We start from the raw sequence: 25,875 nt of genomic DNA on the forward strand, positions 1-25,875 counted from the left end.
GGACATGTAATATTACACAAAATTTCTTTCTGCCTGCCATAAGGCAAAGAGTAACCGTTTGTGTTGCCCGATGCCCCTTACAATAAGAGAGAAAGGAAGCAAAAGTGTCCTTTCAGCATCACTGAGTGTCTGGATTCGCCTCTAGCGCTTCCTTTGCATCTGCAGCTATGCAGATCTCTATTCAACCCAAGATCCAGATCCAAACCTCCGACACAATCAGGAAGCCTTTAGTGCTTGAGGCCCTTCTTGACCGCAGCACCCTCTCGAGTCCTGGCTTTGATACCCGGATCCCGTGAGTCACTCTCCAGCAGCCTGCAGGCCATGCAGATCACCCAACTGCGTCACCCGCTGCCTGTGTGTGTCCCTCAGCCGCTGAGCCCTTGCTGCTCCGCTACCAATCACCTTGCTGGTCTCTTCCCCCCCCCCCCCCCCCCCCCACTCCCATTCTGTAGGGCCATCTCTGCTTTTCCTTCTCCCCGGAAGGAGGGGGTGGCATTATCTCATTGTTTCTGGTGGCCTGTGCCAGAATCTGCAACCCATTGAGGCCGCAGCCAAGCACAGGTGCCACAATCTCTCCGCGGTTGCAGGATTTTAAAATAAAGCACCGTAGTCTCCTTCAGCAGGTCGCTTATCCCCTGCACGGAGCCGCCAGCATTTGGACCGGGCGATTGAACCCTTTGGAACAGCACTGTGTCTCTGCTCTCCCAGGTCTGCACCAGTTACAATGCTGCCATTACAGCAGCTCGAGCAGCGCTCCCTGTTTTTTTAAGGAAATGTACCTTCTTAAAGTGATCTATATAAAATCTTTGCTTTTATTGCTACATCCGGCACCACCTACGGCTCCTAGAACGCTTCCACCAGCGTTGTCTCCGCTCCATCCTCAACATCCATTGGAGCGCTTACATCCCTAACGTCGAAGTACTCGAGATGGCAGAGGTCGACAGCATCGAGTCCACGCTGCTGAAGATCCAGCTGCGCTGGGTGGGTCACGTCTCCAGAATGGAGGACCATCGCCTTCCCAAGATCGTGTTATATGGCGAGCTCTCCACTGGCCACCGTGACAGAGGTGCACCAAAGAAAAGGTACAAGGACTGCCTAAAGAAATCTCTTGGTGCCTGCCACATTGACCACCGCCAGTGGGCAGATAACGCCTCAAACCGTGCATCTTGGCGCCTCACAGTTTGGCGGGCAGCAACCTCCTTTGAAGAAGACCGCAGAGCCCACCTCACTGACAAAAGGCAAAGGAGGAAAAACCCAACACCCAACCCCAACCAACCAATTTTCCCCTGCAACCGCTGCAATCGTGTCTGCCTGTCCCGCATCGGACTTGTCAGCCACCAACGAGCCTGCACCTGACGTGGACTTTTTACCCCCTCCATAAATCTTCGTCCGCGAAGCCAAGCCAAAGATTTTGTTTGTAAATGCTACATCAAATGATAATGGAACAAAGAACCATACAGCAGAAGAACAGTCCCTGTAGTCCACGTTGAACATGTCGCCTAAATTAAGCCAAAGCCCTGCTGCTGCAGGCACAAGAGACATATTCCTCCATTCACCACTTACTCACATGTCTATCTAGAACCCTCTTAAATGCTATTATTGTATCTGCTTCCACCTCTACTGCACTTTCCAGGCACCAATAGTTCTCTGTATGAAAAATATCATATTTTCTCTACACATCTCCTTTAACCTCCACTCCCCTATCTTAAATGCTTGATTAAAAAAGGATAGTGTGAATTCAAACACAGACCAGCCTCTGGCTGCCTACCTTTGGTTTCCATAGTTAAAACAACATTGAGGAGAATATGAACTAGTAAATAAAACAATATTGGATTTGACTGAGTTCATGGAGTGCAATATAGAGTCCTTTGAAGTAATGGAAGGTACTGCTGGTGGAAATACTTTCGATGTGTACGTAGTCCATAAAGGCTTTTGGCAAAGTTCCACAAAATGCAAAAATTAAATCCCATGGGATGAGAGGGACAGTGGCATCACATATGGAGTGGCTGAGGTCCAGAAAGTTACGTTGAACTTTCTCCATGCTGGAAGGAAGTCTTCATTAAGGCCACTACAGTTTTTAATCTAAGGATTATCGATCAAACTTAGATGTGCAGGGCATACACTCAAAGCACGCAGAAATCCTGAAACATAATGAGAAGGACAGTAGATAATGAGTGGTGAAATGTGACAGAGTTAACAGTGTTATTTTAATGGAAATGCAGGAATGTATCCACCTGGAGTGTATCTACACAACTCTTTGAAGATGGCAGGCCAAGTTACGAAGCCTGTTTGTAAATCAAAGCAGATGGGATTCTGGCATTATTAGGGATAGAGAACAAAGGGAGAGCATCTAAGCTATTATAACATTCTCCCTGTATCTCATTTCCTCCAGGTGCTCTGGATTCCTCCCACCCTTCCAAACATACAGGGGTTATAGGTTAATTTGGGCAGCAACGGGTTTGTGGGCTGGAAGGGCCTGTTACCATGCTGTACATCTAAAAAAGATTAAAATTAAAACATTGGTTTGGCTTTTCAACAACAGTCAATGTTCGATTCTGTCATCATGATGTGAAATTATGTCCATGCCTCAAGAGTGCCGAATAGGGTATATCAGGAGACAATGTGAACGAGTGAAACTGGAAGAAAAAAAAGGGGATAGCTCTTTATTCAGGTGGTGATTAAGAGAAGATTAAGCGATCAAGAGTTTTAATGGGATAAGTAAAAATAATTTCTTTCCAGTGGTGGATGTTTGGCAACTAGAATACACAGATTTAAAATGTTAAGCAATCTGATGTCATGACAAAATCCTTTCTTGCAAATTGTGAAAAGAACTGTAATGGAAGTAGATTTAATAATGACTTTTAAAATGGAATTTGATGTATACTTGAAAGAATAAAAAGATTATGTTGTTTCTGCCAAAACAACTGGTACAGATAGACTGAATGGCATCGCTCTTTGCCTTAGCAAGCCTCAAACATAAATAGAGACGCTGGGAACACTTAGCAGGTTAAGCAGTAGGTGTGGAAAGAGAATGGTTATTCTTTCAGGTTGAAGGCCCTTCATCAGGATAGGATAAGTGAGAAAACAAGTTAACTCTACGTCGTTTGGTCTTGTGAGGATAATGGAATGGACTCTGAACACGAACATTCCTAATAATGAAAGAATTAAAATTTAAAGAGATCTCTTGCAAACTCATGTCTTGGGTAAACTTGTACCTCTCATTTTGTTCGTTTTAGATTGGTCACAGTATTTGAGCTACCAAAAGAAAATAGACACGCACGCACGCACACACACACACACACACCGAGAGCAGTTCAGTTTATACAAGTCTTTATTACTAAATCTAAAGCTGAATTCACACTACAACATGCAAGCCCTTCCCAATTATACTTATCAATGCCTGGACTGGTCCCAACTGCCAAAGCGGGGCGATGACTGCACACTTGTAGTAGGTTGTCTGGCGCCGGTAGCAGCTCCTCCACCTCCCCGGACCGGGGACGTTAGTTTGGAATCTTGAAGTTCTTCTTCTTGCTGAGAGATGTTGCCTTCTCTTGGAGAGTCTCAAACTTCAGCAGTGGGACCATGGCATGGCTTATATCACCCAAAAGTTGTTTACTTCAGATCTTATCTCTTTGAACAAATGATTTAATTATCTTCAAGATCTCCTGACAGTCTGAGACCAACAAAAGACAACTGCATCTCTGGGCCTCATGGTGGAAGTTGGATAATGTCTACTGATTCATATGCATCCCCTGGGCTCCATAGTGTAAATTTAGATTGTCGACTAATTCATATGCAACAAGCAGGTTCTCAGCCTTGCAGAAGCAAAGGTTGCAAAAGTAAAAAAACACGGTTTAAATCTTCCATTACAACTCGTCAGAGGCTTGTGCTGCTTTTAGTCCTCATCTCATTGTTCAAATTAATGGTTCATTGACTATTTTCATCTGTCTTTCACAATACTAAGGAACTCTGCACCAACTTTTAAATACAGTAAAACCCTGGTATCTCGAATTCAAGCAAATGGCAAAAACAATCGAGAGAAATAAATTTTAAAAATTAAAATAAATAAGAATAAAATAATAGATAAAATTGTAGAAGTAAATGTTCTCTGAAGATGGGAGCAAATATTCAGGCAGTGGATGCCTTGGTCGTGCTTTGTTCGTAGCAGCTGTTTGAATAAAGTTGTGTTTGAATAAAATGGCGTCGCCCAGGATGACGAGCTGGTTGATGCCACTTGCCGTTGGGGTGACTCTCTTAAAGTGTCTCCTTATCCTTGCCTAATAAGAATCACCCTGGTCAGAGGTTTTATCTGAAAACTTAGAAGGGGCGGGGTTAGTTTTCTATAATGTTATTATTTATCATTTGGTTGGTTCCCTGGAGGGGGTGGAACCTGCAGGTGCATCAACGTTTAAATGTTTTCAAAGAATGTGACTGAAAATAAAGTAAAATGTTTTAAGGTTTATATATTCATGCAAGTGAAGTTTGCTCAGTGTAAATACAGTATAGAATTTTAATCTTTTAAACTGTATTCTTAATGTAGGTGTATTAGTTAGGTGTTGTAGGAGTAAGTGTCAAGCAACCGGAAAATACACTTATCTGGCATCTACCAATCCCCATAAGTGCTGGATACCAGGGGTTTTGCTGTACTTACATTCCCAGTAAGTATAAATCCTGTCCCTTGAGTCCTCCTCCATGATAATTCTGGAAAGTTTAGCTTCAATCAGCCTTCCTTGAACTCTTCCCCAGGCCTCAGTGCTGTACTTGATACGAGTGCCTAAAATTGGAATATGGCGCACCATTTATCTGTATTTGTACCGTGTGAGTAGAATGTGAACTGACTTGTTATCCAAGTGTCTCCCCGTGCCAGATTAGGTTTTGTTACTAATGTTCTTGTCTTTGCCTGATGCTGACAGGGTTTAATCAGTGATCATTGCAGTTCTTTCATGACCTTTTTTTCCAGTGGATATTGCATACAGATCCGTTATTATTGCTTGTGCAATACACAAAGGTTGATGAATGACCGGTGTTGGATTGCTGATCCAGGGGTTCAAGCCTGGACCTCATTTTGACAGTTAAGTTGGGAGGTGCCCTCTGTCACAATATGTCAGCTGTGTCTGAGATGGTCATCCTCTTGCCACTGATTCAGAGGGTATAAATTCCAACTCCAGGGACTAGAGCACAAATAATATGGCCCTCCATTGCAGTACTTCGAGAGTCTCCATTGTTGATGGTGACACCTTTATGGATGACATGGTAAGCTGAGACCCTAACTACACAATCAGAGTATTTCATGGAGGGATATTGTTATTCCTGGTCTCCTGACTAAATTTTTCCTCAATTATTATTTATAAAAGGGATTATCTGGTCATTATCATAATACTGTCTGTGGAAGCTTGATGTATTTCCTTAATTGCAGCACTTTAAATACTTAAATAGAATGTCCTGAAAGGTACGCTGTAAATGCAAGCCTTCCTTTAATGACCAAAGGATAGATATCTTAATGGCATATTGATCAAGCAGAGTAGATTGATAGAGCCATGAGATTTCCATGAGAAGAAAGGGAGTGAGTTAGAAATATTCATGCAGCAAAATGTCCTGGAGAAACTCAGGAAGTCAAGCAGGATCCATAGCAAGTCAAGGAAATCCAACATTTTTGGCCTGAGCTTTTTGACCTTTACTTCCTATGGATGCTGCGTCACCTGCTGAGTTTTCCATCATGTTTGTGTATTGCACTCAATCCCAGCATCTGGAGCTTTCTTGTTTAACTGATTGAGACAAGATTCAGTGTGAAAGATGAAAGCCAGCAGGTGCTGTGATTGTACTAAAACACTCAAATGCTGCAGAAACTCGGCAGATCTTGCAGTGTCCGTAAGAGGTAAAGATGCATAACCAATATTTTGGGTCTGAGCCCTTCTTCAAGGTATGAGCAAAAAGCAGACATGAGCCAGGATGAAAGGACGGTGGGAGGGAGGGAGGAAAGAAGAAAGGCCAACAGACAAAAGGTGATAATTGGACATTGATAAAAGGACAGAAGAGGAACGTTGAGAATTGACCAGGGGAGGGGGTTGACTCTGTGAATGCAGAACTGGCGGTAAGGAGACAAATGGAGGGAGAGAGAAGCCACTTTCAGGTGCAATCGCTCCGAGAAGGCGCCTGCAGAAGCAGCTGGGGGTGTATTCGAATCGATGTTCAGGTGGCAGCGCTGGAGGCGCTGTTCTGGCACTTGAAAAGGCCGGCTGCAGGAGAGGCACCCCTGAGTGAATGCCGGCTCCTGTCGACTGTGGCTGTAGTCCCGCCCGCTGCCATGACCTCATTTGGAGCATGCCGAGGCTGAAGTAGAAAGGAACACAGGATCACGGCGAGCCCAGAGCCAGAGAAGAGAAATGCCTCTAACGTACCGAAAAATGTGGCTGTACCGGTAATGCCGTGCCTGCACACTCTCCTGTTTTTCAAAAATTGCGCCAAAGCGTCTCAGGCTGACGACATCACTGCGGTGTCATCTGCCCACCCCCTAGCAGCAGCATCTGCTTTCAGGTGCCTCGGGGGACTGCTCGGAAGCGGAGAATATGCCTCCCCGAGGAGGGTTGGGTAAATACTCCTCTGGGCCGGGTTTTCCGCTTTCAGGTGGCCTCCCGACAGCCGCATTCGGATAGAATAGGCGGCTTCACATCGGGGTATTCTGGCCACCTGAAAGCGGCTAGAGATAGAGCTCGAGGAAAGGAGAAATAGGGGAAGGGGAGACATGGGATGGGGGACTGTGGGCTAATGGAAACAGGAGAAGTCGATGTTAATGCCATCTAGTTGGCGGGTGCCTAGAAGATTCGGTTGTTGTAATTTTGAAAATGTTGTGAGTATGTAGAAGATTTATACATATGATTTCAAGGCGTTCAACTAAGATGCTGTTCCATTTGCTAAAAGGGTCACTTTGTTCAGGATTTTAGACAGCTTTATGACTGAAATAGAATGTGTCCTAAATGATCAGTGGTTCTTAGGCATCATTAAAATTGCATGCAAAGCCATTTTAGAAGAGAATGCGTCAAAGGATGTTTATTTTTAATCATTTGCAATGTTTAAATGGGAGAGGGGAAGTTTTGTGCTTCGTGCCCGTTAATCTATCCCTACAACTTCATATTTCAGATTTTTTTCTTTTTCAACATTTTGGGGCATTATTGCCTCCTCTCAAGGTTTTCTTTCTGCATTTATCTTTGAAAGTGAGTTCCTCTTGTAATATTTGCTACATTTCACTCAATTGTCGAACATGTGGCATATGCATCATGTAGTCTGAACTGAACACATTTGGGAAACGGTGGGTGGAAAATGTCGGGTTGATTTAGCAAGATTTTGTCACAACTCAATGTATCGTCCTCCAACATTCTGCAGTCTCTACAGAGAGGAAAGGGACCCCACAGTAAAAATCCTTGGGAATCAGATATGAAGTCAGATGGGGAGAAAAAAATGTGGGAAACGGGGTCAGCAAGTACCTTGCGAAAATAAACTGTGCTCATATTTCTGGTCCATGAAAATATGAAGATTAACTCTCTTTCTCTTTCCATAGATGTTGCCTGACTTGTCGAGTGTTACCAGTATTATTTTTGTTTCAGATTTCCAGCATAGTTGTTTTTTGTTTCATTTGCTGAGAAGTGCAAGGTGCAGTGGTGTTGTCACCATCTTCCCTTTACCAGAGAGTCCACAACCTCTCTCCTTGTAAGCAGTCTGTTGAAAGAAGAAAAATAACTGGGATATATCCTTTTGGATCACTCCATATAACCATTTACGGAGCGGAAACAGGCCATGTTGGCCTTTCGAGTCCGCACCGGTTCACTGATTTTGTGCGCCCTCTTCAGGCATTGGTCCCGGTAGATCTTCATTCAATAACGATGGACGAATTCGATCAGTAATTTTAAAAAAAATTAAATTTAGGCTTAACAGCATGGTAACAGGCCCTTTCAACCCATGAACCCATGCTGCCCAATTACAACCAATTAACTTACAACCCGGTACGTTTTGTAGGGTGTGAGGAAACCGGAGCACCCAGAGGAAACTCACGCGGACATGGGGAAAATGTACAAACTCCTTACAGACAGCAGTGGATTCGAACACCCATGATCTATGATGAAGGACCATTGGTCATCTAACCTATCTACAGGAGCACAATTATATAATATAGGGAATATCTGAGGGGAGCAGATGCTGACAGAAATCTGATGTCACTAATAATTCTAATGAAGCCAGACAGGAATTCAGGAAGACCTTCTTTATGCCTAGAGAGGTTAGAATGTGGAATTTTATGCTTCATAAGGAGGAATAGAAAGATCTTCATTTCAGCCCGATGGACTAATTAAATGCAATGAGAGCATGAACGTTGGCATGCACCACATGTGCTGACAAGATTAACAGGACAGAAACAGGACCTGCATGCTGGATTTGTGTCTAACTCCATGCCTTGTGTTTCTGTAGGAGAACCACCCACCACTGCCACCCCCACCCCCTTCAAATGCTACGGTTACAACGTGTGCTTCTAGTTCCCCGCGTCCATCACTGGGACCAGTGGATCAAGTGGCACATCCGAGGCCACAAGTACGACCGAACATGTAAGACGTGTGTGCGTGCATGTGTATGAGGATAACTTTGTCTGCATTTTCCTTTGTCGTACAGCTGAAGGAAGTAGTCCCTGAGTGAATTACCTGCTTATCGTGCCTGCTCTTAAATTGGCTTTCACTGTGTCATTTGGCAGCATGGTCACCTGCTTAATCCATTGAGTTTTGAGATTTCCACTAATATCAGATTCAGAATTTATTGTCATGAACATGTCACCAAATTTGTTGTTTTGCAACAGGATAATAATAAATTAGTGCAAAAGAAGAGAAGGTGAGGAAGTTGTGTGTGGTTCATTGTTCATTCAGAAATCTGATGGCAGAGGGGAACTCTACTGTGGATGTTCATCTTCAGGATCCTGTACCTCCTTCTCGATGATAGCAGTGTGAAGGGGACATGGCCTGGATGGTGAAGGTCCTTTAGGATATGTGCTTTCTTAAGATACCGCCACTTGTAGATGTCCTCGCTGGAGTGATGCCCCTGATGGCGATGGCCAAGTTCACAACTCTATGTAGATTTTTCCTGTCCTGAGCATTGGCACCTCCACACACCAGGACAGATGTTGACACCCAGGAATTTGAAGTTCTTAATCCTTTCCACGTGATCTGCATGGAATTCACAGCATGAGAAGGGCATTTAGTGCAAATGGCCCAGTCAGTGGCCAAGATCTAGCCACATGCCTCAACCTGCTTTCATCTCAGCCAATCTGAATTCCTTATCTCCAGATGTGTCATCCATGTCTCCAGGTTGTAGTTAAATGTTTTAACTCCCATTTGCTTTAAACACCTGTGCATAAATGAAGTGGTTAGAACCTTTGGCAATACCCTATCTGCATCCATTAGTTAACTGATGTTTAGTTTGCTTTCTCTTCTCCTTCTTCTTTGGCTTGGCTTCGCGGACGAAGATTTACGGAGGGGGTAAAATGTCCACGTCAGCTGCAGACTCGTTTGTGGCTGACAAGTCCGATGCGGGACAGGCAGACACGGTTGCAGCGGTTGCAGGGGAAAATTGGTTGGTTGGGGTTGGGTGTTGGGTTTTTCCTCCTTTGCCTTTTGTCAGTGAGGTGGGCTCTGCGGTCTTCTTCAAAGGAGGTTGCTGCCCGCCGAACTGTGAGGCGCCAAGATGCACGGTTTGAGGCGATATCAGCCCACTGGCGGTGGTCAATGTGGCAGGCACCAAGAAATTTCTTTAGGCAGTCCTTGTACCTTTTCTTTGGTACACCTAAGCCAGATGTGCAGTGTAGTATAAACAGGATTTATAACATTGTGAATGGGGACATACATTATCCCTTGCTCGCCATAACTTATAATTGAATGTATTGCATACAGGCCAAAGTAAAACTTTTTCTCTTTTTATAAAGATTTGGTAGTTCCTACTCTAACCAAGGTCAATTTGCCTCATCTACCAACAACTCTCTAATACTTTTCCTGTGTCTATAGGTATGTTGCTTTGTATCCATACACACCCCGGAAGGAAGATGAGCTCGAGTTGCGAAAGGGAGAAGTATGTCTTGTGCTTGAGCGTTGCCAAGATGGGTGGTTCAAGGGAACGTCAATGCACACGGGGAAGATAGGTGTTTTTCCTGGGAACTACATGGCTCCAGTGACAAGGTCAGTGAGTCCTACCTAAATGTGGCATTCCATGTGGATGGTGTACTGGTCAGGGAGATAGAGGGGCTAGTGGCATGGTCACATTGATACAATGGCCAAGAAAGTGGTTCCTCAGATGGCTGAGAAAAGTTGGCATGTGACAAGCATCCTTTGACCACTTCTTCAGATGTCTCATTGAAAGTATCCAGACTGAGTGCATCTATGCGAGGTAAGGGAACTGCTTCACCCAAGTCGGCAAGAAACTACAGAGGGGCATGAATGCCGCCCAGCCATCACGCCCCACTTCCATCTATACCTCCTAATGGCTTGGAAAATCAGTTGTCATATTAAAAGGCTCCTCCCCACTTGACACTCTCCTCACCACCCTTCCGATAGGAAGAAAATTCACAAGTGTGAGATCAGGCATCACCAGGTTCAAGGATAGTTTTTCCCCCACCATTATCAGACTCTTGAATGAATCTCACATCAGTGAAACTATAGTTGATTGCTCTGAACCAACTGATCTCTCACTGTAACCTCACCGCTGTTCTATAACTTGTACAGTGTATGAAATGTCTAGTAGATCTTCTCACAAAGCAAACTTTATCACTGCATCTGGATACATGTGACAATAAACTTGAACTTAATTTGGAGAAATGTAAGCTGGAAATAAAACAGATGATCATGAGATTCTCAGCTTGTAGTCGTAAGTTTTACCCAAAACCCCAGTCCCCCTGCGAAAGTGCATGAGAAGGTGAAAGCGAGTTGACGTCTGGCTTCGGCCAGATAGAGGTCAGTGCGCCAGACAACAGCATCACCTTGCATGCAGGTTTGATGGTGAGGTTGGGATTAGGGCGGAGAGAGTGGAGGGCCAGGTGCACTGAGGGGGTGAGATGGGAATGAATGTCGGGAGTGTTGAAGTTGAGGTGGTTGATGTCTCGGCAGCAGTTGGAAATACTCTGTGTGCCAGATCACAACAGTGGCACCCTGTCTGTGGGTTTGATAGTGAGGTTGGGATTGGTGCAGAGAACTAGACCCACAGCAATGTAATTGGCTTTAAACTGTCTAATTACATCAATAAGAAGTTCTGCAGAGAATAACAAGATGTTAGCAGAATTCTTGGAACTTGTATCTTGAAAAGAAGTGATAAAATAAAACATCAGTGTCTCATTCAAGCATTCAAGTTAAATTTGAGCTTGCATGTGTTTCTTATAAGAACTGAACTGTTCTCAACCAAATGCTGTAGGGTGATTTGTTACAGGAAGTCCATCTGACATTAGCAGGGAATGCATGTGTGATCTCAATGATTGAAAATATTACTATTTAACTGGTTAATCATCCCATTTTTCTTTTGATGTTGTTTAAAGCATTTTACCTTATTTTCAGTCACATTCCCTGAAAACATTTAACTGTCGCCGCATCTGCAGGTTCCTCCTCCATGGAGCTGCTCAAAAAGCAAAGAATAATATTTTAGAGAATTTAATCCCCCACCCTCCAAGGTTATAGATAAAGCCTCTGATCAGTGCGACTCAAACAAAGCAGGGATAAGGAGAGACTTTAAGAGAATCATCCCAACGGCGAGCAGCGTCAACCAGTGGGCAACACCATTTTATTCAAATGCAACTTTATCCAAACAGCCGCCATGAGCAAAACACGACCAAGTTACTCCACTGGCTGAATATTTTCTCCCATCTTTTTTTAATTTAAATTTAGATAGCCAGCATCGTAACAGGCCCTTTCGGCCCATGAGTTTGTGGTGCGCAGTTACACCCAATTGACTTACATCCCCGGTATGTCTTGAAGGTGGGAAGAAACTGGAGCCCCCGGGGAAAACCCATCCAGACATGGGGAGAAAGTACAAATTCCTTACAGATAGCGCAGGATTCGAACCCCAGCCCCCTTCACCAAAAGTTTACATGTTACTTCAGAGGACTTTTACAATTTTAATCTTTCATTTTTTTTTAACCTATTATTTTATTCTTACTTATTTTAATTTTTAAAATTTATTTTTCTCTTTTTTTTGCTAGTTGCTTTAATTCTGGATACCATGGGGTTTATTATTATCCTCTCTTAACCTCCTCTGCTCCAGGGAAGGGCCTAGTCTCCCCACTCTCCTCGTAATTGAAATGCTCCAGCCCATGTAACATCCTGGTGAATTCCTCTGCATCCTCTCCAGTACTATTGCACCTTTCCAACAGTTTGGTGATCAGGATGGCGCTTGGGGATCCAAGTGCGGACTGATAAATGCTGCTTAACCTTCCTGCTTTTGTATTCACTGGCTAAACTAATGAAGGCCAGCATCCCATATGTCTTCTTAACCACATCATCTACCTGCTACTGCCTTGAAGAATCTATTTTTTTTTAATTTAAAATTTTAGACATACAGCACGGTAACAGGCCATTTCGGCCAAGAGTCTGTGCCGCCCAATTTACACCCAATTAACCACCACCCCAATACATTTCAAATGGTGGGATGAAACCAGAGCTCCCCAGGAAAACCCATGCAGACACAGTGAGAGCGTACAAACTCCTTACAGACAGTGCGGGATTCAAACACCGGTCCCGATCACTGGCATTGTAAAGGCGTCACACTAACCACTACACCAACCAAGCCGCCCTTTTAAATTTTGGACATGTACATCTCAGTCCCCCTGTTCCTCCATGGGACTCCATCATTCATAGGCTCACTAACAGACCCAAAATGCATAGTCTCTCTCGATCCTATTTGGATACTTAAAAGCTGATGCTTCAAGCAAGCTTTAGGTTGTCTTGTCTTTGTCATGTGCCTCCTGAAAAGTTATTTGGGAAGAGACACTTTTATTATTCAAGATGCTAATTAAATGTACAGGGATGACCTGCTGAAGAATTTTTCTCAAATTTGGAATTGCAAACATCTTCCAAATAATAGAAATACAAGCTTGGTCAACCAGACTGGGTGTCTTTTGTTTCAAGAAAAGAACGCTGACTTAAAAGGGGGATTATCAAAGATTTTGATTGTCATAGATTTCTACAGCAGGAAAACAGGCCATTCAGCCCCCCTTGACCATGCTGACTGAGCTAGTCCCATTTGTCTGTGTTTGGCCCATATCCCTCTCAGCCATTCCTATCCATGAACCTGTCATATATCTACCACCCTCTGTGTGAAGAAGATGCCCCTCAGGCTGTTTTTAAAATTTTCCCCTCTCACCTTTTTAAAAGTTTCCCCGCTCACATTCAGTCTATTCCCTCCAGTTTTAGAAAATGACCGTCATAATTTTATAAACTTTTCTCAGGTTTCCTCAACCTTCTACTCTCCAGGGAGAAATGTCCCAGCCTATCGATCTTATTAAGGGCGGCACGGTTAGTGTAGAGGTTAGCAAACGCTGTTACGGAGCCAGTGAATGGGGTTCAAATCTGGTGGTGTCTGAAAGCAGTTTGTACATTCTCCCCGTGTCTGCGTGGGCTTCCTCCCACCATTCAAAACGCACTGGAGGTGTCGGTTAATTGGCTGGCATAGGCTTGTGGGCCGTCAAGCCCACCGGTACCGGCAACATTCTTGTAGATCTTTTCTGCAACCTAACAGATACAGAGGTGTTGCTTCTGCCTGGAGAAGAGCATAAATAGAGGCCATCAACAAAAGATAGGTTATCTATACAAAGGAAATTTAGAAGCTGACCAGGATGGATTGATTAGGCTGGGTGTGATGTTTCTATATCTTGTATCTGACTTAACAATTAAAACTTGAACCCCTGCTGTGGAATCAGAATTAAAGGGATGGTGTGGAGAAGAGAATGTTAATTCCTTTCTCCAAGCAGAGGATAATGAATTTTGCTTGAAGCAATTTAAGGTTCAAGATTCCTTGTGAAAGTCAATCTCCTATTTTTGGCCAAAAAATCTGGAATTTTCCACGTATCTCATGTAAAAGTCAACCCTTGTCTCTCACCTCAGCTCCGGCGACCCGCAGGCTGGAGCTCCTGATGCCTAACATCGCTGCTAGATCCCACAGGCTTGTCGCCCCCGCCCCCCCCTTCTCTATCCTCTCACATCTCTCCCTGCTCAACCACCATCCCCAACCCTTTTGTGTTTTTACTTCAGTCACGGTGGCTGCAGAATTTTTGTGTTTTATGGTTAAAGTTTTTGTAACGTAATTAGGACGTGTATTTTGATGTTCAATCTCTGATTATTTCTTCAATTCATTGTGAGTTTGGTCTTTATTTGTTTAGAGATCATTTGGACCTCTGCTCCCCAAAAGTAGTATCCATGTAATAGTTGACCCCCATAAATTCAACATTTACACGAGTTTATACGGTATTATGATATAGGACGAATTGCACATCAGCTTCCTACCTTAATAGTGATCATTTCACAAATTTGATACTACATCATTTGTAGAGCACCTCCTGGAACCGGGCAGATAAAGTTATCAGCAGTGGTGACGGCGCAGATTGGGCGGGGAGTCACCACAGTGGCACCTCAATCCAAAAGCCCCGGCAATGGCGTGGACTTCAGCAGGCCCATCAGCCCGACTCCTCCGCTCCCCACTGCAGTGATATCGGCTGCACACGTACAGGCCACAAATCCACAGGCCAAAGTTCTGCTGCACATGACTGGTCAAATGACAGTTAACCAGGCCCGCAATGCAGTCCGAACAGGTAAGACCAGAATGGCATTCATGGTGTGCTTTGTCACGTTAAGTGTTATCCAAACTACTGATTCCTTTCAACCAGTGGCTTTCTTACTGCTCGTTGAATCTCTATTTCTCTAAACTTTAATCCCTCTGGGTATAATTTATTTTTTCTTAAGACTAATGCTTTAGTCCAACATCTGGGTATACCTTGAAGAAGGGCTCAGGCCCGAAACATTGATTATATATCTTTACCTCTTATGGATGCTGCGAGACCTATCAAGTTATCCAGTATTCCTGTTTCTGATTTGTTACAAGATCTGGACTGATTTGTCTCCCAAGATCTGCAATTGGATTACCTAGAAGCTTTGTTAATGATGTCTGTCGTCTCTTTAAGGTTTCTGTTGAATAGTCCATTATTACAATTGCAGGAATTAGAGACATTCAAACCCATAAACTTTCCCCACCATTCACTTGGATTGGAGTTATTACATGTGTTTTCTTATAACCTTTACTTGTATATGTTTACATAGTTCTGTTTCATAGATCTTGATAACATTGCCCATTATAAATAAACCAGTTTGGAGTTTGAAGATTCAGGGTGGGGGTGAGAGTTCCAAATTTCCTCTATTTTCCAAAACCCAGAGATGTTGTGTCAGATTAAAGGGTCAGCCACAAGTTAAGGTTGAGACAATCTTTTTATCTGAGAATCTCTTAGTTTTAAGAATTCTCCACTTCTGCGAGCAGAGGATCATTATTTTGGAGACTGTGATAGAATTTTGGGTCGTTGATAAGTCGTGAGTTATAGGGGATCAGAGAGGAAAGTAAAAATGAGGCTAGAATTCTAGTAAGACCATCGCTGATCAGTCATTGGTGCGTGGCAGTTAGCTTAACGCTACTACAGTGCCAGCAACCTAGGCTCAAATCCGCTGCTGTCTGTACGACGCTTGTACGTTCTCCCCATATCCGCGTGGGTTTCTTCCAGATGCTCTGGTTTCCTGCCCTGTTCCTTGGTCATATGTGTGTATTTGGGTGGTGGGGCGGAGGGTCTGTTACAGTGCTGTACCTTTAAATTTTAAAAAATACTATAATTCCAATATATTGAATAATTATATTTAATTTTCCAGGTATTACCCTATAGTTCAGGAATGCCAAGGGGGAGAGAAAAGGTTAACCCAATGAAATCTCTTTATTTCCAACAGCAGTAGCCCAAGGCCAAGAGAGACCAACAGCAGCAGTTACACCCATACAAGCCCACAACCCATCTTCTCCCATCCCCACCACTCCGGTTGCCCACCAGCCAGCCATCTCCCTGCAGCACCCCCAGCAGACCATCGCTCCTTTCGCTGTGGTCACCGCTCCGCCAGCGGCCAGGCTGGGCGTGGCTCTCACCTCCGCCGCCTCCGCCATTACCCCTCCCAACATCAGTGCCGCGTCGCTGGAGGGAGAGCAGCCGGGAGCAATGACCGGCGTCGTCCCAGCCGCCCCTGCTGCCGCACCACCACCGCCGACCTCATCTGCTGGCAAATTTGAGAAGGAGAACAGGGAAAAGGTGAGGTCTTCAGCTTTGTTTCCACCAATGTGAATCTTCAACATTGCAGATGGTCATTGAAGTTTGTTAAGTTCAACTTAAAACAAGTTTATTTGTCACAAAATACCTCGTAGAGTGAGAATGGTTCTTCTGTAAGATACTGGTTATTGTGCTACCTAGGCAGCTTCTCAGTGATTGCAAATGATTGGTTTTCAATGGGATATATTTGACTCCAGGGAATCAGTCATTGCATGACTGGGCTTGGCTGAGGGCTGTGAGTCCACAGATAACTTCAGCAAGATATGTCAGACAGAGTGAATGGTAGGGGGGGGATGGAGGGGTATTAGTGTAGGGTCTGCAACAATGGTGGATTCAAGAATGCATTTTCTGGTGGGGTTAAACAAGAAAGTTTGTCGATGCTGAGGTTGAGTGCAGTACTGGAGAAACTCAGTATCTATTGGTGGATGCCCTTGGCCTCGCCCCTATCACTTCACAGCTTTTTGTTCTTCTTTCTCCCATCTGTAACCACCCATGGCTTCTTACCTGTCGGCATTCCTTGCCCCTTTCTCCCTCCTCTCCTTTCCACCTATCCTTTTCATTCAGGGGCCTGCCTGCTTTTGCTTATACCCGATGAAGCACTCAGGCTCAGAACGTTGGTTCCCCTTTACTTCCCATCGTGACCTTCTGAGTTTTTCCAGAACGTTTGTTGTTAATGCACATTTTCTGGTGGGGACTTTGTGATGTTTAGATCCCTCAACACTGAACCCCCTCCAGTGTTTAAGGTCAACATCATTCATCAGTTCTAATGGAACTTTGCACCCGACAAGAAACTGGTATTGCTGACCAATGAACGTGACTGATCTTCCAGCAGCCTTCATATACTTCAGGTCATATACATAGGCCAGTCCCCATGATTTTGTTTTGGTCTGACTTGGAACATGGTTCTTGTGGCCCATGTATTTGGCAACTCTAGTAGGAGAAAGAAGCAGAGGCAGACAGAGAATGAAAATGATAGATGGATTAACGTCATGGCTAGGAACAGGCGAGGCAACAAGCACAATTCGGAGGGCCAGAGATTGCGATGGATGGAGAGACATGGTTGCCTGTGCCGAATGGCGAAGCACCTGAACACACACACACAAACACTAGCTAATAGAAAAACAAAGACAGCCCTGCGAGAGCTGCTCCGAAGAGTTCAACTACCCGGTCCTCATGCCGATGGCTCCAAACAGGTATGAAGCAGCTTGTTAGAGAAGCCAACGGTGCCTATAAACTAAAATCTTGCAACTATGGCCTTTGCCAAAGATGGAGGCTCCTCTGCTCGGAAGCAGGCACAAGAGGTTGCAAACTCCATGGGGCAGTGGCACCAGAAACAGGGAGAACTTCCCCCATTAAGAAGGAGAAGCAGAAGACACGATCTAACAGGATGGTGACCATGGTGACGTACCATCGAGGAGCTCAGCAGCTGAGGAGCACACTCAAGCTGCTGTTGCCTTGCGGTCCTGGGATCCGCACGGGCTGTGGGCTGCTGAAGACTGTCCATGGGAGCCGGGTATCGGAACTAGGATTTGAGAGATGCTGAGGGTAAGAAGGGCTCCCAAGGCTGAAGGCTTCCTGATCGTGTCAGAGATTTGGATCTCCGATAGATCGACTGAGTCCGTATGGCTACAGAGGCTGCGGAAGCGCTGGAGGCAAATCCACAGACGTTGAGTGATTCTGAAGGAGCTCTATTTTGCTTCTCTTTCTCTTGTACTATAAGGGCAACACTAATGGTGACTCTGTCTGCTTTACGGCAGGCAGAAGGCAATTTTGTGTTATATTACATGTTTTGTGCTATTACTTGACAGGAAAGGAATCTTAAATCTTGCCCCATGAAGACTTAGGTGAATATAACCATATAACCACTTACAGCACAGAACAGGCCAGTTCAGCCCTACTAGTCCATGCCGTAACAAATTCCCACCCTCCTAGTCCCACTGACCAGCACCCGGTCCATACCTCTCCAGTCCTCTCCTATCCATGTAACGATCCAGTCTTTCCTTAAATGTAACCAATGATCCCGCCTCAACCACGTCTGCTGGAAGCTCATTCCACATCCCCATCACCCTTTGAGTAAAGAAATTTCCCCTCATGTTCCCCTTATAATTTTCCCCCTTCAATCTTAAACCATGCCTTCTAGTTTGAATCTCCTCCACTCTTAATTGAAAAAGCCTATCCATATTTACTCTGTCTGTCCCTTTTAAAATCTTAAACACCTCTATCAAGTCCCCCCTCAATCTTCTACACTCCAGAGAAAAAAGCCCTAATCTGCACAACCTTTCCCTGTAACTCAAACCTTGAAATCCTGTCAACATTCTTGTGAACCTTCTCTGCACTCTCTCTATTTTGTTTATTTCTTTCCTATAATTTGGTGACCAAAACTGTACACAGTACTCCAAATTTGGCCTCACCAATGCCTGTACAATTTCACCATAACCTCCCTACTCTTGAATTCAATACTCCGATTTATGAAGGCCAACATTCCAAATGCCTTCTTCACCACACCATCTACCTGAGTATCAGCCTTGAGGGTACTATTTACCATCACTCCTAAATCCCTTTGTTGCTCTGCAACAATGTACTTTAGCCATTTTGATCTCTTCTAGATAAAAAGGCAGGTGAGATAGAGATTGTGATGGAAATAGGCAATTATGGGAATGAAGGACTTTTCTCCATTATGTTATTCGTCGGCTCTTGTACTGTACTCCTTGGAATTCGGACGAGTGAGTGGGCCTCATACAAGCATTTCAAATGTTGAAAGACCTGGGCAGAGCAGATGTAGTGAAATTGTTTCCCATGGTAGGATAGTCGAGGACAAGAAGACACAACTTCAGGATTGAATGGTGCCCATTTTGAGCAGACATGCAGAGGAATTTGATGAGGAGGTTCAGTGGTGAACCTCTTGAATTTGCTATCATGGGCGGTTGCTGGGTGTATTTAAGTCAGAGATTGCTCGGTATCTGAATAGTCAGGGTATCAAAGGTTGTGGGGAGAAGGCAGGGGAGTGGGGTTGAGTGGGAGAATGGATCAGCGATTGGTGGAATGGCGGCGCGAACTCTGGGCCGAATGGGTTACTTCTGCTCCTATATCTTGTGGCGTCTTCTTGTTACTAACGTGCAACCAAATAACAGTGATCTGTTGAATATGTTCATGGAAAACAAAGGATGATGAATGGTTTATTTGTTTATTTTCTCCCTTACAGAAGGAAAAGAAAAGTTTCTTGAAACTCCTGTCTGGCGCGTCTACAAAGCGGAAGTCTCGACCCTCGCCTCCCTCCTCACCCACACTAGAATCTGACCAGACTACTTCAGACACAGTCCTACAGGGGGCTGTGGGGCCAGAGATCCCTTCATGTGTGAGCCACAACAGAGCTGGGTCCTGCCCTGTGGATACCGAAGCTATCGGAGCAATGTTTGAGACACTCCATCGAAAGACGGCTTCATTGGATTCTGGTGTACCCATTGCCCCTCCTCCAAGACAGCCTTGTTCATCCATGGGCTCAGTTCAGCTGGAATCCAAATCCATCCCATGTGAAAGGTAATGTTTAAACCATCCTTCAGTGGTTTGTCTTCATGATACTGGCAACCAAACCAAAACTGCATGTCGTCTACTTGAGTTCTTGCATAAAAAGTTGAACCTTCTCTCCACTCCCTCTTCTACTTCCATTAAACCACCCTCTACAACTCCTTCTTCAGCCCCCCTCCACTGCCTCCTCCACCCTACCCCTCTCCATCATCCTTCAACACCTTCTCCAACCCCCTTCAGCCCCTCCACCTCTTCCCCTCCCCATCACCCTTGCATGCCTTCTCTCCAACTCCCTCCCCTCTCCACTCTCCCTTACACTCCTTCTCCCTGCCTCTGCACCCACCCCTATACCTTTCTTCTGCACCCCTCCACTGTCCCCTATCCAACCCCTCTCAACCCCTGCCTCTGCACCACACTCAATGCCCCTGTCACCCTCCTATCTCTGTCCCTTGACATCTCTCTGTTTTCCACTCTCTCTGCCTCGCCTCTCTCCATCTCCTCTTCACCCCCACCCTTCCTTATCCAGATAAATCTCAACCAATGGAACTATTATGCAAATTTTAGGGATTATTAACAAATTGACATCGGCCTCACTGCAGTCCCTATGCTGTACTGTGTCTAGTTGCTTGGAGAAAACTGTCTTGAGGACACCAAGATTGGAGGCGTTGTGGACAGTGAAGAAGGCTTTCAAAGCTTGCGGAGGGATCTGGACCAGCTGGAAAAATGGGCTGAAAAATGGCAGATGGAGTTTAATGGAGACAAGTGTGAGGTGTTGAATTTTGGAAGGACAAATCAAGAAAGGATGTACATGGTAAACTGTAGGGCACCGAGGAGGGCGGTAGATCAGAGGGATCTGGGAATACAGATACATAATTCCCTGAAAGTGGCATCACAGGTGGAAAGGGTTGTAAAGAGAGCTTTTGGAATATTGGCCTTTATAAATCAAAGTATTGAGCATAGGAGTTGTGATGTTATGGTAAAGTTGTATCAGACATTGGTGAGGCCAAATTTGGAGGATTGTGTGCAGTTTGGCCACCAAACTACGGGAAAGATATCAATAAGATAGAAAGAGTGCAGAGAAGATTTACTAGGATGTTGCCTGGACTTTAGGAACTAAGCTATGGGGAAAGATTAAACAAAATAGTGCTTTATTCCCTGGAGTAAAGGAACTGGGATTCAGGAACTGAGTTACAGAGAAAGGTTAAACAAGTTATGACTTTATTCCCTGGAGTGTAGAAGTATGAGGGGAGATTTGAGGGGGTATTTAAAATTATGAGGGGGGACAGACAGAGTGAATGCAGATCGGCTTTTTCCCCTGAGGGTAAGTGAGATGCAAACCTGAGGACATGGGTTAAGAGTGAAAGGGGAAAAGTTTAGGGGGGACATGAGGGAGATCCTCTTCACACAGAGAGCGATGGAAGTGTGGAACGAGCTGCCAGCTGAGGTGATGAATGCGGGCTTAGTGTTAATATTTAAGAAGAATTTGGACTGTACGTGGATGGGAGAGGTATGGAGGGCTAAAGGACTGATTGCTGGTCAGTGGGACAAGGCAAAAAAAAAAATGGTTCAGCACAGACTAGAGGGGCCGAAGAGGCCTTTTTTTAGAGCTGTAGTATGGTTCTAATTATAATCACTAACTGCATCGGAAACTCCTCAATGAAATTTAGATCTAGAATATTTGATTAGATTATGGAAGATGAATGAACATATCACCTGAAGACTGAATTTGAAATCTGCTTGATCATACTTCCATGAACCCTCCCTGAATCCTGCTTCTCAGTGTCTCTGTGAGTTTATGGTCATTTTCATCAGTGAAGTGTACTGAAATTCTAACACTGCACCCACACAGGTATGGAACATACACCAACTAGAATAGCAGTAGTAGGGCATCAAACAATAGATAAGTAAACAGTCTGCCTGAGTTTGAGCGAGTGCATTGGTCCCCATCTGAATGCTGCAATATTTTGCAGCCTTTGCAAATTTGTCAGGTGCTCCAAACATAGATGAACTGGCTTGGAGCGAGGATGTAACACAGATCAGTGTTTGCAAATGGCGAGAAAAACAGCCTGCATAACGGGTCGAAGACCTTTCATCAGAATTCTGCTCGAACCTATTAATATATTGCAGGTTTCCGATCTCCCAGATTAAGCCATTCGTGTCATGGTGTAAACTGAAACGGTTTGGCCTTTCACACCTGTGGCAGTTTTTCAAAATGCTAAGTCTCATTCTGGTCTGCTGTTCTGATCAAAGAAAAATAAATAAATATGCCCTGTGGTTCAGGAACTGCTTCCACCACTGTTTTCGGTTAAGCAGTTTGGATCCAAACCAACCATCTAAATACACGCTTATTATCTCTTTGCACTTTCTGCTTAAGTATCCGTGCTCTGGTTCACTCCATCAGCTGAAACGATACACAAAAAAAAAAGTATTTAGAACAGCTCCATCCAAAAATATACCCATTGTGTTAATATTGATTTAAAAAGCTAGAAATAGCTGAGCAGCAAATGGTGTTCAGGAAAAACAGATGCTCAGTGGAATGTTGTGGTTCGTATTCATATCCGGGGAAACTAACGTGGAAAGAGGAGTGAGCTTTTTTTTTTATTTTAGAGATGCAGCATGGTTACACCCTCCTGGTCCTGAGCCCACGCCATCTAAAATACACTCCTGTGACCAATTGACCTACTAACCCTGTACGTCTTTGGAATGTTTCCTCTGCTGTGCGGAGCCTTCGCCAGACTCCACCTGGAGTACAGCACTCGATTCTGCCGTGTGAAGATCTATTGACCCTGGAGTTGGTGCATTCAAATGATCAGAATAACAGTGGAGTTCAGCTCAAAAATGCAATGTGCTATCGAAACTAAACCTGTTAAGCACCATCCATAGGAAGTAAAGGGTAACCAATGTTCATACCAGACGAAGGGCTGGAAACATTGGTCACCCTTTACTCCCTGTGGATGCTGCATGACCTGCTGAGTTTCTCCGGCACATTTGTGCATCGCACCCAATCCCAGCTCCTGTAGACGTTCCTGGTTTACAATTGTGGAGTTCAACATCTCAAGACAGGCATGTAAACTTGGCCACTCTTCCTTTGCAGATGAAAGATTTGTGGAGTGATCTGATCTACTTAGTTAAGATTTGTTGAAAAGATCTGGCAGCGTGAAGTTAGTGACTCAGGCTATTTAGTGCTGGAATCAGGAACCATTTGAATGTTGGCACCCATTTGCAATGCTTGTGTGTCTTTACAAGCAAGCAAAAGTGAACAAATCTGGTCCATTAATCTACATGGCAATAAAGGAACCTTGAATAGCCTGGCCTCATTGCTAAGTCCCTCACATCCTACCTGCATGCTTGCTCTGCAGCAGGACTGTAGGTGGAACTCAGGTTGGCACAGTTAATGTAGTGGTTAGTTAGCACAGCACTATTACGGTGACCCAGGTTCGAAACCAGCACCATCTCCCCATGACCTCTGTGGATTTTCCCCGTGCGTTCTGGTTTTCTCCCGCCCTCCAAAAGCTACAGGGTTGCTAGGTTAATTGGGTAGCACAGGTTTCATGGGCTGGAAGGGTCATCTACCGTGCTGTATTATTAAAATTTAAATCAAAGTGCCACAGGAGGTCTGTACTGACACAGTTTCCACTTCTCCAATGGAGAGATTTATCTGCCCCTTCAAGTAAACGCAAAACATTTTTTTTACTGAAATTCTGTAATTTGCTCCTCTACATTATACTGCTGTATGAATGTTAGAGCTGGCCTGTTAGGCTGCTCACGGAAGAACCCTTCCCACTGTATCAGGTATAACGTGATAAATAGACATAACCAAGAGTTTTCTTGCCTCCTCTCCTGACAGCCCTCTCGAAGCCCAGATTTGCGAGTAATTTCCTTGGCTGCAGCCCATCTAACAATGTTCTTCTCTGCAACCAGGTACAGAGTGGTGGTGTCCTACCCGCCGCAGAGCGAGGCTGAGCTGGAGCTAAAAGACGGGGACATTGTATTTGTGCACAAGAAGCGAGAGGACGGCTGGTTCAAGGGCACCCTGCAGCGAAGTGGAAAAACAGGACTCTTCCCCGGCAGCTTTGTTGAGAGCATCTGAGGACGCTCACAAATGCCATCAACACACAAAGCAGACACTGCGTTCAAAAATACCGGTTGCTCAGCAGAGTGTTCCACCATGGCAGAGGCAGGGCGCTATATAATGGCAGAAGGTACCAACCACCTGGACATTTTATTGTCGAGTTTCCAGACGTACCGAAGTGGCTGACTCGAACTCATTCGCTACAGAACCATGTTTCTGCATCACAGTTTGCAATCTGCTCGTTTTGCAAATCCAGGCAGTCAAGCTCTGTAATGAAATCAACTGTTTACAATGAAGCTGTAATTGACAAACTTTGTAACTTATTAGATTTTTTTGATAGTCTTTGATCATTATGTAAAGTGAAAGTTCTATAATGTCAAGTGTTGAAAGTCGTGATAATTTATAAGTGTTATTGTCTGAGAGGGGGAGCTGGATTTTCTCCCCGTTGTTCAGTTTGGCGTAGCACCTCTTCTGCACAAAACACTTCCTTCCGTCACCCTTGCTGATAGCGGGTTTAGTTGAGTTTAGGCGCCTGACCGAGGATTTATGCAAGGTTGGGTGTCTTGCAGCGACGTAGCTGGGAGTATGCGTCTCAGACCGTAGCATGAATTGTAGCAGTTCGTGAGCCGTCATTCGGAGGGCTCTTGACGTTGGTAAAGATGCAACTGTTAAGCCAAGTGGAGAAACTTAAAAATTATATACATCGAATGAGAATACTCTGCTCCGCAAAATTCTGAAACCCTCAGCCATGTTGTTTGTGACCAAAGCCTCGCATTTGTGGCTTGTATGAGTAAAGTAGATGGTACAGAAAATTACAGTTATGGAAGAACCACAGAATGTTGGGCTGACTGGTTAGACCACTCGATGGAGTTAGACACAGCCCTTCCCTAAACAGTGTGCATGTTACTTATGCTCAAAATGGCTATAAATGACCGTTTCCTAACTTGTGCCAATGTTCAGACCAGAAGACATGAAGTTGGGAATCTCAGTCCCTTTTAGATAAAAAAAATTCTCTGATTCAGATCATTGTAATCTTGGTGCCAACATCCTCTTCCAAGTCTGTCCAGTCCTGGATGCAAAATGCACCTGCTATCATATACTTCACAGACCTTAAATCTACTGCACAGAACTCGGGAGGGCAGGAGGGGCTTTTGGTCTCACAGTAGTACTCTACCCAGTGTGTTGAGGCCAGGTTTAAACCACTTTTATTGGAGTCCCCACCTACCCCAGTGACCTCACAGCAACCCCTTTGATGTGTTATGGTGTGGTCCAACCTTCTGCGAATCCTTGTGGCATGCACAGGATCGAAGACCTGCACGTGAAATTAAATGAGTAATGACTGCATTTCTAACTGGACTATTCTATTTAAATATGTGAAATCATCTAGACTGGAGGGCTAACTGTCCATATTTTCTGCAGCAAATTGATTGAAACTAATGTCTTGATGAATCTAGCACTGGATGTCATACTCTTTCAAATGACAAGGAAGCAGTTCATGCAAACCCAACACCCAGACAATGAAACATGAGCTAATGGCTTTGTCTTGACATGTTGATCTCAAATAAAGCACAGCCACTTAGTAACTACTGTTGATGACTCCCAACAATGATGTTCAGGGGTTATTACAATTATACACAATCAAGCCAGTGTCTGAAGTCCTGTTCACGGGAACATTTGAGTTGCATTTGATTTATACTCCTGGATCTTATTGGAGGAGCATCGGGCATTTCTTTTGCTTTAAGAAACTGCTGCTTCAGGAAATCAAGAGGGGGCCACAGCCCTTTGCATTTGATTTGATGCATTTGATTCTTTATGATTAAACAGTAGGTGAATGTCTGGCCATCCACAGGTTGCTTCTGAGTGTGGGTACCTGCTTGTTCCTAGTTTCCAGTTGTTACAGCACGGAAACAGGCCCTTCTGA

The 25,875-nt window shown here is 44.5% G+C and overlaps 1 protein-coding gene across 2 annotated transcripts in view; it reads left to right on the forward strand.

Moving 5' to 3' along the window:
- The window catches only part of sh3rf1 (SH3 domain containing ring finger 1), a 226,605-nt gene extending 201,064 nt beyond the window's left edge, over window positions 1-25,541 (forward strand). For both annotated transcript variants that reach the window (XM_069941645.1, XM_069941652.1), the window contains 6 exons: window positions 8,458-8,591; window positions 10,035-10,205; window positions 14,556-14,815; window positions 15,990-16,339; window positions 19,560-19,894; window positions 23,804-25,541. In XM_069941645.1, the coding sequence (XP_069797746.1) occupies window positions 8,458-8,591; window positions 10,035-10,205; window positions 14,556-14,815; window positions 15,990-16,339; window positions 19,560-19,894; window positions 23,804-23,972 (1,419 nt within the window). In that variant the 3' untranslated portion in view covers window positions 23,973-25,541. The remainder of the gene's footprint in view (window positions 1-8,457; window positions 8,592-10,034; window positions 10,206-14,555; window positions 14,816-15,989; window positions 16,340-19,559; window positions 19,895-23,803) is intronic.
- The last annotated feature ends 334 nt before the right edge of the window (window positions 25,542-25,875 follow it).

This window comes from Narcine bancroftii, chromosome 1 (assembly GCF_036971445.1).
Source record: "Narcine bancroftii isolate sNarBan1 chromosome 1, sNarBan1.hap1, whole genome shotgun sequence".
Classification (NCBI taxonomy): Eukaryota; Metazoa; Chordata; class Chondrichthyes; order Torpediniformes; family Narcinidae; genus Narcine; species Narcine bancroftii.